The 15,821-nt window shown below is 36.5% G+C and overlaps 1 protein-coding gene across 4 annotated transcripts in view; it reads left to right on the top strand.

Moving 5' to 3' along the window:
• Positions 1 to 15,821, top strand: part of SETD5 (SET domain containing 5) — a 93,293-nt gene that overhangs the window by 52,915 nt on the left and 24,557 nt on the right. For all 4 annotated transcript variants that reach the window (XM_054729696.1, XM_054729700.1, XM_054729699.1 and 1 more), the window contains 9 exons: positions 55 to 203; positions 588 to 705; positions 1,387 to 1,496; positions 2,663 to 2,915; positions 3,467 to 3,550; positions 4,276 to 4,533; positions 5,222 to 5,542; positions 5,957 to 6,199; positions 10,793 to 10,922. In XM_054729696.1, the coding sequence (XP_054585671.1) occupies positions 55 to 203; positions 588 to 705; positions 1,387 to 1,496; positions 2,663 to 2,915; positions 3,467 to 3,550; positions 4,276 to 4,533; positions 5,222 to 5,542; positions 5,957 to 6,199; positions 10,793 to 10,922 (1,666 nt within the window). The remainder of the gene's footprint in view (positions 1 to 54; positions 204 to 587; positions 706 to 1,386; positions 1,497 to 2,662; positions 2,916 to 3,466; positions 3,551 to 4,275; positions 4,534 to 5,221; positions 5,543 to 5,956; positions 6,200 to 10,792; positions 10,923 to 15,821) is intronic.

The following is a 15,821-nucleotide window of genomic DNA, read 5'->3' as shown; positions in this document are numbered from 1 at the left end:
ATTATTAGATAGGATGTTGCTGCAGTCTAATGTTAATACTCTGGTTTTATTCAGCTACAGTTGGGAAGAGTCACTCGTGTTCAAAAGCACCGGAAGATCCTGAGGGCTGCACGAGATTTGGCTTTGGACACTCTTATAATAGAGTATCGAGGGAAAGTCATGTTACGACAGCAATTTGAGGTCAATGGGCATTTCTTCAAAAAGTAAGAATATCATCTTGTGAGCAGTGAGGGCTAAAGTGGACCTGGCTGAGCCATATCACTATAAAAACCATTCTGGTTGATAGGATACTTGCTTGGGGAAAAGATTACAGCTTAAATAATCTCATTCGTGTCTGCCATTGCTAGAGAAGTGTGAATAAGTCTGCAAATTGTTTAATGTATAAAGTGGTAATGACTCCAAGCCAAGCATTCCTTGCTTTGTGCTTATTCTTTAATCAAAAGCAGACAAGCATGTGATATTTTCCAAGTTTAGGCATTGCAAAAGACTACTGCTTCTTCTGTCAGCATTTGCTTTATATTTGAAGTCACGGGGTGGCCTTTTTATTTGTGTTGAGAATTACAGGAATTTTTAAATTATATCCCTAGACCATACCCCTTTGTGCTCTTCTACTCAAAATTCAATGGTGTAGAGATGTGTGTGGATGCACGTACTTTCGGTAATGATGCTCGGTTCATCAGAAGATCATGTACACCAAATGCAGAGGTAAGATTTCTGTAGCAACTTCTCTTTGAATGGAATCACCAAAGAATAGAATAAGTCTACTGAAGAAACAATCTGAAAACTTCACCCAGTTTAAGGTCTGTAGATAATGGTTATGATCTTTAATTGTAAAAGAGAGACGAAAAACAGAAGTAATGATGCTTTCATTCTGACAGGATGGGGGCAAGGAATGAATTCTTTTTAGAGAAGAAGTGGGGAAAAGCATTTGTTAAAGAGAAAGAGCTAGACTGGATAAGAAGTCAAAGAGTTTATAGTAAAGAAGTTGCCATATAGTAGAAGATGTCATTGGTTTCAAACTAAGCTGTATGGTTAATAGTGCTATAAAAGAGATTCTAGACATTTTTAGAATTGATTAATCAGTGCAACCGTATCAAATACAGCAAGAAACTCCACAGGAGTTTTCTTACAGGCTAAGGAATTTTAATTCTCTGAAAACAGCTTTAATAATATAAAATAGTGGTCTTACCTTGATTTCTAACATCTCGAGGTTTATTGAAGTATTCATTTTCAAACAGTTACTATATAATAGTTCCAAATGAAATGATAGAGTTAAAACTATTATAACTCTAAGTGGGGATAAATTATTTGTATAAAACGTTTTTTTCTTTTGGAGAATTTTTGGTCTTTGTGCTAAATCATCAATCATAAGTGCTATTCACACAGGTGCGACACATGATTGCAGATGGGATGATTCACCTGTGTATCTATGCGGTGTCTGCTATCACCAAGGATGCTGAAGTCACCATAGCATTTGATTATGAGTACAGTAACTGGTAAGACCTCTAAAACCTTTCCTAACATGAATGGCCTTATCTTACATATTAAGTTATTAAGTCTGCTTTTGTTCCTAAACATTTTTCTCTTTTTAAACTAGTCTTTTCATGAGTATTGCATTTTCTGCTTAGAAATTGTGTGGAGGGAAAGAGATTTGGGGCATTTTTTGTTTTGTTTGTTTTATGAGACATAGATACATAGTATTATACTACTCAATAGTCTGCTAACCAAATGTATTTTAGTTTACACCTTCATAACAAGAATAGCAAAAAATAGGTATGTATGAAATTCCTAGAAATTGTGACAGCATCAGTTCTTTGCACACAGCAGTTGTGCCAGGGGTCATATAGAATGAGAATTTAAAGATTCACCCATCCACTCAAATCATGTAATCTAGTTATATATAACAATACAGAAAAACAGAAATGGCAAATCACAGATGAATATGTGATGGGTTTTATGAAATGGATGATTTTTTCTTCCATGGTCCTTTTAGGCAAAAAAAGATTATAGATAAATTGATGTTTGGCACATGTATGAGAAGAAAAGGTATTAATAATAAGTAGGGCTCTAGCCAGTTTGGCTCAGTGGATAGAACGTCGGCCTGTGGACTGAGAGGTCTGGGTTCGATTCCAGTCAAGGGCACATGCCGGGTTGTGGGCTTGATCCTCAGTGTGGGGTGTGCTTGAGGCAGCCGATCAATGATTCTCTCTCATCATTGATGTTTCTATCTCTCTCTCTCTCTCTCTCTCCCCCTCCCTTCCTCTCTATTAAATGAATAAAAATATTTAAGAAAAATTAATAATAATAAGTAAGGAATTAGTGGTAAAAAAGTTAGTGGTGAATGTAGACAAAAGATAATTATAGCCACTTTAGAATTTTTCACTGATTCATTGCTCACTCAGTAGCATAAAGACAGTTGGGAGAATTGATTTTAGTGGGGGCTTTCTTTTCTTTCCATTGACCATATGCCAGTGGGAAAAGTTGGGGTTCTGTAGACACACAGAATATTCTGTAGACACACAAAGGACTCTAATTTCTCTGTTTAACTTAATCACACATAATATCAGAAGAAATTACTTTAGTAATATTTCAAGAGAATGAATGGGTAATATAACTGATTTTCAAGGTTACTGAGACAGGCACTTTTGTTTCCTTGGAGCAGTAATTATAAAGTGGACTGTGCATGTCACAAGGGGAACCGGAATTGCCCTATACAGAAAAGGAATCCCAATGCTGCAGAACTGCCACTCCCACCTCCTCCAAGCCTACCCATCATTGGAGCAGAGACAAGACGGAGAAAAGCACGGCGGAAAGAGCTAGAGATGGAGCAGCAGAATGAGGCTGTAGAGGAGGATACCAACCCACAAGCAGAACAAGTTCCTGCTGAGAAAGTGACTGTGTCCAGTGACCATGAGGTAATGTTACTTGGCCAGAGGGTGTTGCTATGGTATTGATCATCTCCAAACGAAGAGGATCCCAGGTTGACACATGTTTTATGTAGGGATCTATAGTAACACTTAATGCCTTTCATATCAAGGTGGATGCATGTTCATTCATTCCATTCATTCTCTCTTTTTTTAAAAAAATATTTTTATTAATTTTGAGGGAAACATTTATTGGCTGCCTCCTGCACACCCCCTACCAGGGATCAAGCCCAAAACCTAGGTGTGTTCCCTGACTAGGAATTGAACTGGCAACCTTTTGGTGCACAGGACAATGCCCAACGAACTAAGCCACACTGACTAGGGCCTCTCTCTTTTTTTAAACAATGTCAAGAATATCCTTTTAGCTACTTTCCAGGTTTTAGTCCAGAGAATGGGGCTTGTCTGTGTTTACCATGTGGCCCCACATGAGTAACACTATCAAGCACTAGAAATTGTTTCTAGAGAGTTTTAAGCTACTGGGAGGGGGGTTGATTTTTGTCCAAAGCTTAAGAATACAGCTGAATATTGCCTCTATCTTAAAGGAAATAGACAATCCAGAAGAAAAGGCAGAAGAAGAGAAAGAAGAGGTTACAGATGACCAGGAGAACCCAGCTCATAGCAGGAGGGTGGGTACCTTAAAACATCCTTTTGTTAGAGCTGACTCCTACTACCGATAATATGTGAAGCCCTTCTCTTCTGAGTTTGTATCAGCTCATTTCTTTGACAACATACTATACCATCATCTGTACATTATAATTTGGATTTTTTTTTCTTCATAAAGTCAATTTCATTAATGTAGTAGTTGTCTAGTACCTATTGTCGATGATGGTCTTTAGAAGCTTCTTACTAACAATCTCATTTCCAAAAAACTGTCTGGTCGAGACAGAATGTGTCTGTTGGGGCTACTTGCTCTGACTAAGAGGAATTTTCCTAAGTTTGTAAATTTTGACATTTAAAAATCCCTATCAGTTATATGGATTCAAAACTCTTTTTGCTGAAACCATCTTGTTTATTTCTGTCCCTCAGAAGAATTTCAAGAAAATCTACTTGGTTATTTTGAACTCTGAAAATGCAGAGAAGTAATTGGTTTTGATGGCTTTTTTTTTTTTTTTTTTTAAGTTTCGGGATATATGGCCTTGTTTGAAAAGTTAAGGTTTGACCTCCCTTTAAAATTCTAACACTTAAATGAAATATTTCATTTTTAGTTCTTAGGTTTTATTTTACAAGATATATGTACTGGTAGTTTTGTAAATGTCTATAAATTTTCATAAATAATATTTCTGAAAAGCTGTTTCCCCCTCATGGTTGAAACTTCCTTCTGTGCTAATGCTTTTTTTTTTTTTTTTCCTAGACCCGGGAAGATAGGAAGGTTGAAGCCATCATGCATGCTTTTGAAAACTTGGAGAAAAGAAAGAAGCGACGGGATCAGTCCTTAGAACAAAGCAACTCTGACATAGAGGTTACTACCAATGCCTCAGAGACACATGTAGGGGAAGAAACAAAAACTGAAACTCCTGAATCTGAAGTTAGCAACTCTGCTTCAAATGTAGCCATCCCAAGCACCCCACAGAGTATTGGGGTGAACACCCGGAGGTCTTCCCAAGCTGGGGTAAGAGAAGAAAAGATTCCAGCCTTCAGTATCCTTGCTTTTGCTAATGTCAGTTACCTGGTTTTTGGAAATGGTTAAAATTTGAATTTTCAGCTTTATTTCATAGTGCATTAAATAAGGCCATTTTCATCAGCTGTGGGATACAGGGAGGCAGAATTGGAATGATCAGACACTTTAGACTAGAATGAAATGTCATATTGTTTCTGGCAGATAAACTCTTGGTGATGAGTTCATAAAAATCATTTGGTTTCTCTCTTGGCCCTTCTATATAACACAGTCATGCAGCTGCCCTTTCATATTATTCTCAGGGTAAACTCATGCTTCCCTTTCCTACCCTAGCCCTGAATTCTAAGCCTTAAACTAAAATCTCAGTGTCTGGGAAAGAAACAAAGGAGAGAATTATCTTCCTTGCTAAGATCCCTAAAATTAGGTGGCTTCAGCTGACTTTTGACCTATTTTATAAATACTTACAAGAAGCAAAAATAAATAAATAAATAAATAATCAATACAGCCTATTTAGCTAATTTCACTATTTAAATTTTATAAGAATTACTTTTGAAATTAGTGTTTCTAAATGCTCGCTTTTTTCACCAGTAAACATTCAGAATGCTTAAAGGGAATAGGGGGCTAGATGGAATGTTTGCTGATAAGAAATTTCTGGTAAGCATTTACTCTGCTGTTGTTACAGGATGTTGCTATAGAAAAGCCAGTCCCCAAACCACCTCCAGCAAAGCCTTCTAGGCCTCGACCGAAGAGTCGAATTTCTCGGTACCGGACCAGTTCAGCCCAAAGACTAAAGCGTCAGAAGCAAGCCATTGCACAGCAGGCAGAGTTGTCACAAGCTGCCTTGGAAGAAGGAGGAAATAGCAGTTCAGTAACTCCTACTGAAGCTGGAAGTATAGACAGTTCAGGAGAAAACAGGCAATTAACAGGATCTGACCCAACTATGGCATCAGTAACTGGATCCCATGTCAACCGTGCAGCGTCTAAATACCCCAAAACCAAAAAGGTCAGTCATGAAAACATCTTCATAAGTCTAGTCTGTCAAAGGCTGTGTCTTAGTAAAGTGAGAGGACCTATAATTCCCCCCCCCAAAAAAAAAAAAAAAAAAAACTCTAAATATTATTAAATTGACAGTTTTAAATAAAATATTTTGACACAGAGGGCTAAAGTCATCCTGCTACAATTCTTTTGAACCATAATTTTTAGGCAGAGGTAAATGCTGATATCTGGAATTATTCCTCCCTTTGTGGTCACAGAGAGGGTGAAGGAGACATCCTTGCATTTTGAATGCCCAATTCATTCTCTGCAGCTGCTGTATCTACCTGTGTCTAGTTTCTAGATGAGATTTGTCTATCATCTAACACTGCTGCCTCTGGCTTTTACATCTGCAGCATCAACTAATGATCTCTTTTTGCTTTAGTATCTAGTTACAGAATGGTTGAATGACAAAGCTGAGAAGCAAGAATGCCCTGTTGAGTGCCCTTTACGTATCACCACGGACCCAACTGTACTGGCAACGACCCTGAACATGTTACCTGGTCTTATCCATTCCCCGTTAATTTGCACCACCCCCAAACACTACATTCGCTTTGGCTCACCCTTTATCCCTGAGAGGCGTCGAAGGCCCCTTCTGCCTGATGGCACGTTCAGCTCCTGTAAAAAGGTATGTCAATGTTTATTTTTAACCTAGGTTGCTTGCAGTCCTAACATATCTAACACATTCTCCACATAGCCACTCTCTTCCCATGTGAGTTTATTATGAGTTATTTGTTCAACCTTGAATACTGATGCATCAAAAGTCAGTGGGACTAAGGTCGGATGTATACTGTGTTTTTGGTGCTCAGTTTGTGAGTATTCACTGTTGTCTTTTCAGAGAGCCCTTGAGGTTACTGAGTTGAGAGCGCACAGCATTTGATGCCTGGGAAGGGAGGGACGTTCTGTGTGTGCTCTTGTGGTATTGGTTAAAATGTCCATTTGTGATTTTGAGTGAGATTGGGCCCCAGGTACTCTAAAGTACTTCTGCATAAGTAAAAAAACGATCGAATTGTGTTTTAAATTAATTCAATCACTATTATCATTTGAATTAGAGTAGAGGAAATGTCCTACTACAATTGGCATAATTGCTGTTCCTTGATCAAATGACAAGTTGGATTGTTATTCCCTAGTGAATATGGAACCTACTATAAATTCATTCTATCTCTTTCTCTTCCTGTCTCGCCTCTCTCTAGTTACATACTATTTTTGGATCTAGTGGCAGTAGCGTTTGAGTTGTTTGTTTTTGGAATGCTCTTTCTTAATTCCCAGAAGCCCTGAATATTTTCCAAAGGTGTCTCTCAGGAATAGATCATTGCCTCAGACTATAATGTCGTTTTTGTGTTTCTAGAAGTATAGGACACCCTTTCATTTGGCCTTCCTTTGAGGTAGTCTGTTCCCTGGAACATCCTTTTCTCTTATCCTCAGATCTGGATTCAGGCTGCCTTCCTCAGTGTCTGCCATTGCCCTCCTCCACTGGCATCACGTACATGAGGATGCTGCATGTAGATTATTTGATGTGATGAAGTCTCCAACTCCAGGCAGGTCTTCCCTGACTCCTCCAAACTTAAAGCTTTTCTCTTTCCCCAAAGAGCAGAAATTATTTCTTGGGGGGAGGGGGGTTATGAAAGAAGAGCCAGAGTGGTGTGGGATGTGGAGGGGAGGAGGGCAACAGGGATCTGTGCACAAAGGAAGGGCCCTACCACTGAATGAGCAGTATACACTGAAGAAAGTCTTTTCCTAATCATACATCTTACCTAATAAGTATTAGAGTCACTTACTGGTTTATTTGGGGGAAATTCCCAAGTAGAACTAAAGTGCAATTTGACCATGAGATCTTTGCAAAAAGGGTTTGTAAATAATGCAATAACAGATTACTAGACTTCTAAGGATGTTAACTGTTGAAGCATCTTACCAAGCCAGATTGTAGAATCTCCTATTTTGGTCCTTTATGAAGGTTAGACAGTTATTTAGTACAGATTAATAGTAAAGTCTGAATTGTAAATAGTATAGACTAGCTTCTTGAAATGATGCCTTGATTATTCTAATGCTAGGTTATGGTCTTCCTATTCCCATCTTGCTTTTCCAACTAGCAGAGTCCTGTGAAAACCAAAAACGTATAGAAATAAAACTTAAAATGTGTTAGAAAATCTTACTTCTTAGAGCTTTTTCTCCCAGGTTATGGTTTAGGGCTTGTATCTGGCTCCATCTTTATATCTCTACTGGCAACAGATAGAAATCCCATTTAACTCATGTTCATGTTATATTCTCCAAATGTGTCTGTCTATCCTTAGTCTTGTTTTATACAGGCTCTGCTCAGGCACTTGTCATCTATATCTGTCATACCAGTCAGACTTCAGGAATTCAGGCTATATACTCTGAATTATAGTAAAATTACCTTACTTAAATTGGGTCTTGTTTAAGTTTAGATCTGAACTAAGTTCAAATCACAGCTTTAAGATTTGCTGTTGACATACCAAAATTATATATTACAAACTAGAATATAGCTTTTTATGGGGCAAAACTAATAAAATTGGGGCTTTTATCTAACAGTCGAACTCAGCTTTATCCTGGGTGGGGATGAAGATGAGTCATTTGTAGATTGGTTAAAAAGTATTCATCTAGTGCAGAACCTAAGATTTCTGTGATTAAACAAGATTGTAATAAATTTCTGAAGATCCCTTAGAGAAGAATGTAGGTTAAACAGGTAGATGAGAAAAACCATCCTCCATGGGATTAGTTGGAACTGTGTATATTATTAATAGGCCTACTGTTTCATATCTAATTAAAGGAGGTACAGGCCTCTTAAGTAAAAAGCAGCGTAAAGTTGTATATGTATATTTGCACCCAGATTTTTAGAGTATTTGACAATATTTTATGATCTCCCGGGATGTTCTAAAGTAAATTGAATCATAGTTCTTTAAAAGCATGTTATGGTATGTATGTCTTTTGTTGGATCTTGCTTCACTTCTTATTTTAGAATAGAAGCATTTATAAGTGGCAAAGAAGTCTTTCAAGTAGTGTCCTTCCTTGTTATCTAAAACTTATCTTGAAGGCATAATATATGTATGGCATTTGGTCTCCCGGATTTCTTAGAAAACCATCCTGACTGAAAAATGAAATACTGTGCTTTGCATTGGTAATACACTGGCAAGTTATTAATCTCTGTCTCTATATATAGCATTGAAATTCAGCTGAACAAGTCCTCACTGAACACTTGTACTCAGTACTCTGCTACAAACTTTCTTCACATACAATATCTCACTTAGCCTACATGACAGCCCTGTGAAGTTGGGATTATTGGCCTTTTACAGATCAGAGGTTTTGTCTTAGAAGGGTTCGGTAACTTGCCCAGAATTAGGCAGCTAGTAAAAGGCATGGCCAAGTTTCAACAAAGATCTTTGAACTGAAACCGAAGTTACTTTCTTGCTCTTTATTCTTTAAAATATTTCTCCCTCTCATCTCTGAGCTTCCTAAAAAGTTCTGTAATACAGAGTTTTCAGAGAAGGAAGAAATGTTCTTTTGACCTTAACCATAGCTGGGACTCAGGGATGGGGCTATCTAATATTAATTTATTATCTATAGGGGTGATTTGAACTTGTTAGATACAGATGTTCATGTTCCTTTTTTATGAGCCATAAAATAACTGTGTAGACATAAAATAGGGCCAGGAGAAATAGGTTAGATCATATTTGCTATATTTGATCTTATATCCAACCATAGCAGCATCTTATTCCTTAGAATGCCCCTATCCTTCTTTTATTTTTCCTTTTTTTTGGATATCAAATCCAGAATGTAACTTCTTTTATGGATGCATCTACTTTTCTCTTGGAGAAAAGCACAATAACCCCAATTAAGTCCTGTCATCTGCTCTGAAAAAAAAAAAAAAACTTGTACTAAAGGTATCTGTAATGAAAGATTTTACAATCATTTCCTCCTGATCCTAATTTTCTTCATCTGTACCCTACGTGCTTTGGACAAGGGACTTTTAAGGTCTTCTCTAAGTCATAAGGAGCTGTGGTTCTGATAGTTCATCTTTATATCAATATTTTGTGTATAAGAGAGTTCATTCTTGGTCTTATTTGGGCTTTTCAGAGACCTGGTCATATTCTACAGTGCTGATGTGATTGTTGAGATCTTTTTATATTCTTATTCACTCTTTTCTCATGTCTACAACTTTATTTTTGCTTTCATTTGGCAGTCCACAATGCCATTTACAAGATATAAAATTTTTCTTGGTGAAATTTTCCTCACATTACTCCCTAGAAAATAATTGTTTCTTGTGTTTCTAATCAGGTAAATCTATTAAAATTGCTCTCTTTAGTGAAGAGAATATTTACTTACCTGTAATACTTGTTCTCTATAGGTGTGAAATTATAAACACCTTTGACCTTCCTATTTGGGGGAGGGTCCTACTCAGAAATTGATGTTTATCAAAATTCGATCTGTCTTATGTCAGGGCAGGAGAGCCACAGAGTGGTGAGCAACCTACAACTGTGTATCTTAAGAGAACACAATTACAGGTAAGAAATTTTCTCTCTTCCTCAGGATGCATAGTCTTACTATCCTAATCTTTGTAGGCTTACTTCCTGACCTTTAAATTTATTTTTCATCATTTAGATTCTAGTATTCACTAAAAAAAAAAAAATGTGGCTTTTCCCCTTTTTTATTTCTGCAGATCATTTATTCTGGTTATTTGCATTATGTATGCATAATTTAACCAACTACTTGATAGGGAGAGAAAAATTAACAGGATATTCCATCTGAGAGTAGACCTTTTAGAAGTATTTTGGTACCTGTAGTGAAGAGCTGTTTGTTCTTTTATCTTTCGTCTTGGCACTTACTTTATGTGCTACTTTCATCCTATATGATCACTCTCTTAAATAAATGCTAAGGTTTCTTCCTATCTCTTTGCATTTTCCCCATTCTAAGCAGTATGAAAAGTTGAGTAATCATTTTTTATTGGTTTTGGTTTTTTAATGAGATCTCATTATGTGTAATCTAGGTTTTCTCCATTTTGCCCAGTAAAAGGAATTGATGGTTAATATTCCAATGTGCTGAAACACAAGAGAAAAAAAAATACTTGACTGTTGGAACTGAATGAGTGTGTTGGATTGCATCTCTCACCAGTTGATATGTAATGACCTGGTTAATGCATTTGAAGTAGGTATACTAATAGTTTTAAATTGTTATTGATAATTTCCTGGTTCTTTTCCCATTATAGCGCTGGATAAAGCAAGCCTTGGAAGAAGGGATGACTCAAACATCATCTGTACCCCAAGAGAGTAGAACTCAGCACCTATACCAAAGTAATGAGAATAGTAACTCTTCTAGTATCTGCAAAGACAATGCAGGTATGTATCTCAAACCTTTCTGAATATATGAGCAATGATTATTTCAGTATAAATACTGAAAAAGTCTGATACAAAAATAAATAGCATTGTTCTTTAAATAGTTACTTTACATCTGTCTTTTTGAGGAAGAGAGAGATCTCAAGTCAGGGATCATTTTTTTCTAGGATGACAAAGTAGGAACTAGACAGTGTACAGATAACAGCAGAAATAGTTATTAAGAAGTTAGATATATTTATCAATAAAGAAAAAAATTAGATATATTTAAAGCAGTTAAGTTTAGGAAATCTTTATTCATATTTATAAAAGGGGAAGTAAGAAAGATGTGGGGCACTATTCAGGATTGAATCACAATTGTAGGTAATTGAGGTGGGTGTGGCTTGATGAAGGCTAAGTGGATGAATGAAGTAAACAAATTATTAGGAATTGTTTCTTTTAAAAAGGGCTTGCCCTGTTAACATCAAAATTTTTAGAAGTCAGCCTTGAATCTGATTTAAAGTCCTTGTTTTAAACTACAGCGCCATGAAAAATCATCCAACCCATAGTTTTCACAGTCTCTTGCAGGGGGTGTAGTTGAATTGCAATTGAAAGCACTGGTGCATGAACTTATGACACCAGCTTATTTTGGGACAGTCTTTTTACTAAAGTTTCTCCTGCCAGTATCAGCTTAATTGAAAAGTTTTCCGTGATTTCCATAAGTTTATCTCTATATCTCAGTTTTGGTGGATAGTATTCAATTAAAATAAAATATCAATATAAATTACATGCTAAAAGTCATCTAAGCCTGCAGCTAACATGATATTTCAGATTTTCATAAAAATTACTTCATTGTTTCTTTTTATTGACCTGCTGAGTAAATACAAAGTTGTATTAAGTAAATACATTTGTCTGCTAATATCTGCTTTATGTTAAAATGTTGTATAATGTATTTGGGAAAAAATATGCTGCTAAAAATATATTTTCAAATTATTGACTTATTTTATTCTTCTATCTGTAAATTGTATTATACCTTATAAATTATTATAAGCATAACCCCAGGGTAATAAAATCCTAGTGTGGAACGTGTAGAAAATAAATAATACCATGTATTTAAAATATTTTACTTATCATGTACTATGGAGATTTACTCAAATCAGATCAATGTAAAAAAAAATGCTGGTACCAGATTTTTATTAATATTACCAATTTATGGTAGCTTTTATAGTACAGTGAGTATATAACTTAACTGAAATCTTCTGTCTAGTATACATATGAAATCTGCCTAATGCACATTTTTATTTGTGTGATATGTGTGTTAAGTGTGTACATATTTGAGGTTGGGAAAGTGAGGTTGTGTAGCATTGTGTCCTGATTGACAAAGACAGGGAAAGTGCCTTGGTTACTATATGCCTTATTTGGAATGGAATTAGGACAACAAGTCACCAACCTTTATTGAATCTCTGCTCCTGTCTCTAGCAGTGAGGAACATACAAATGATACACTTTGCCTTAATGATAAGGAGCAATATAAACAAAAGGAAAATATTCAATTAAAACCAAGCTAGTCAAATGGGTGACTTGGTATATTGCTACAAGTTAATATAAATCCCAAGGAATTATTTTTGTTAGTTTCAGGGTTGTTTGTTTCCCAAAAATACCAAGGAGATATTCATGAAGAAAGGGAGACAGTTTGGTATAGGAGAAAGACTCCCCAAAAGACCTGAATTTGAAACCAGCCCTACCCTTTACTAGCTATATGATAATTAGCAAGTTACTAAACATCTCTTAACCTCATCTGTAAAATGGGAATGGTAATGTCTACTTCAAAGTGTAATGCCCAGTGTTCAGAATCCCCAAAAACCCCCCAGGAAGGAGCCAAGACCCGCTGTAACTGCAAGAGAACCTTTATTCGTGCTAGCACGAGCTCTCATCTCCAGCGCTCACCGGGGACCAAGAGAGCTTCCCTCGCCAACACAAAGGCTTTAAGGGGGTTTCGAGTAGTGGGCAGGGAGAGTGTTTATGACTCCCATGATTGGTCAGGGGTAGGGTGAGGGGTCCAGTTACACAAAGGCACACTGGGCAGCTTGCTTAAGGTGGACTGAGTCCACCTCTCTACATTCCTATTGGCAGGTTCATGCAATTGTTACATTCTCGCGGTTTTCTAAGAAAAAGGAGTTATATACATAGTTACACAGGGTGGAGGGTACAGTACATTTTGTGCTGTCCTGCTCTGCCCTTTCAAAAGAACTAATAGATTAAATTCAATGATATGTATAAATTTCTTAGTACACTATCAGACCCATAATTACCATTATTCTGTACAAAATACTCATTCTTATGAAACATTTACAGAAATTAGTCAGATACTATAATAAATTAACAATTCTAAGTTCCTAAAAACTAAAGTCATATAGAAATGAAAGTTATTACTACTCAGCTTTGGGGCAAGTGTAATGTTCATTATTTTATTTTGTAAGTGATAGGGATATATACCCAGGAGAGCCTAAATAATCTACTGGAAAACTTAGAATTAAACTCTTGTTTAATAAAACTGCTGGATAGACAATATGTAAAAATTAATAGCATTTATGCACTAAGAAAATTAATGAAAAGTTTTTATTCTCAAACTAACAAAACTAAGAAACTTCTTAGGAATAACATTAGTGGAGCATGTGGAGCAAACCATTCCTGAAATTTTTGTTGCTGTTGTTGTTATAGTTAATTCTCATCTAATTTCTGTAAATGTTTCATAAGAATGAGTATTTTGTACAGAATAATGGTAATTATGTGTCTGATAATGTACTAAGAAATTTATACATATATGGGTTTATTTTGTTGATTTCTTATAGAGTTACAACTTTATAGAGTTACCATCAAACTAGCGTGTGTTGGAATTTGTTATATTGAGATTTATCTAAAAAAATAAGCATGAAAACAGCCAAGAAAAAAATAATTGAAAAAGAATAATGAGATATACTTTCCTAGAAGTGTGAAACTAGCTTCTAATAGGAAGCTGGACATTAGTAATTAAATTAGTACAGTACTGGTCCAAGAATGGATTCATATATAAATACTAGAGGCCTGATGCACAAAAATTCATGGAAGAGTAGGCAGGCCTGCCCTCCCCCGGCTGCCGGCACCAGCTTCCCTCCGACACCCACGACTGGGCTGCTTCCCTCTGGCCGTTGCCAACAGGCGCCCAGGACCCTTGCTGCTTCGCTCTGGTTTCGGCTTCCTGGACGTTCGGTCTGACTAGCATATTACCCTTTTACTATTTTAGATAGAACAGAATAGTTGGAAACAGGCCTTATATAAATGAAAGATGTTGTAAGTTATTGTGGAATTTGGAGGAATTTAAAAGAATTAGATTCTTGCCAATGCAAATTCGGGCACATTCAAATTTTTCTTAAATCAAAAATAAACAATGTTTCTGTTTCTATATTGTCTCTGAATTAACAAGGGACGAATATATTGGGAGAAAGGATTTGCAATAAAAATGACAATATTAGCCCTACTAGCAATTTGGTAAGATTTATCATAGGCATTAAAAATATTCATACTCCTACCCAGCAGGTATGGGTTAGTGGTTAAGCGTCAACTGACCCAGGAACCAAGAAGTCATGGTTTGATTTCCTGTCAGGGCATATGCCCAAGTTTTGGAATTGATCCCCCAGTAGGGGCTGTGCAGTGAACAGCCAATCAATGATGTTCCTCTCTCATTGATGTTTCAATGTCTCTATCCCTCTCTTTTCCTCTCTAAGAATCAATAAAGCCATATTTAAATATATATATATATTTAGCCCTAGCCAGTTTGGCTCAGTGAATAGAGCATAGGCCTGTGGACTGAAAGGTCCTAGGTTCAATTCCAGTCGAGGTTGCAGGCTCTATCCCCAGTAGGGAGCATGCAGGAGGCAGTTGATCAATGATTCTCTCTCATCATTGATGTTTTTATCTCTCTCTCTCTCTTTCTCTCCCTTTCTCTCTGAAATAAATATATATACATATATTCTTTTTTTTTTTTTTTAATTTATACTCCTTAAATTAGTAGTAGTTCTTCTAGGTATGTGTTCTACAGAAATAGGTGTGGACCAAAATTTTTGTAGAAAGCATTTGTCATAGGATTTTTAATAATTGCAAAAATGGCCCTACCTGATTTGGCACAGTGGATAGATCTTCGGCCTGTGGACCGAAGGGTCCTGGGTTTGTTTAATTCCAGTCAAGGGTGTGTACCTTGGTTGTAGGCTCCTCCCCAGCCCCGGGCCTGGTTGGGGCTCGTGAAGGAGACAACCAATCAATGTGTTTCTCTCACATCAATAAGTCTCTCTGTCTTTCCCTCTCTCTAAAAATCAGTGAAAAAATAACCTCTGGTGAGGATAAAAAAATAATAATTTTAAAATGCATAGTATAAAAACCACCTGGATTTCAATCAATAAAGGAATAGTAAAATTTGGTTTATCTGCTGTGTGCACATACTTTTTTGATGGAATACTATGTAGTGTCATCAAAATTTTTATTCTTTATTCATTTTACCAAATTAACTTAACCTTCTCCTTCCCCAAAATAAAAAGACATAGAACTACTTTTTTTTCCCCAGAGAGATTTGTTGTTCACTTATTTATGCATTCATTGGTTATTTCTTGTACATGCCCTAACTGGGGATGAAACTCACAAGCAACATTGGCATATCAGGACGACGATCTAACCAACTGAGCTAACTGGCCAGGACCATAGTACTGCTTTTGAATTTGATTTTTTTTCCTTTTTTATTCTGAACCGAGTTCACCTGAGGACATGCTTAGTGAGAGAGAAATATTGATCTGTTGCCTTCCACATATGCCACAACTGGGGATTGAACCTGCAACCCAGGCATGTGCCCTGACCAGGAAATCAAACCAGCAACTCTTTGGTGCACAGGACAGTGCTC

Source organism: Eptesicus fuscus, chromosome 18 (genome assembly GCF_027574615.1).
Source record: "Eptesicus fuscus isolate TK198812 chromosome 18, DD_ASM_mEF_20220401, whole genome shotgun sequence".
NCBI classification, from domain to species: Eukaryota; Metazoa; Chordata; class Mammalia; order Chiroptera; family Vespertilionidae; genus Eptesicus; species Eptesicus fuscus.
Note: the sequence above shows the minus strand (reverse complement) of the source record. Positions and strands in the feature narration are given on the sequence as shown.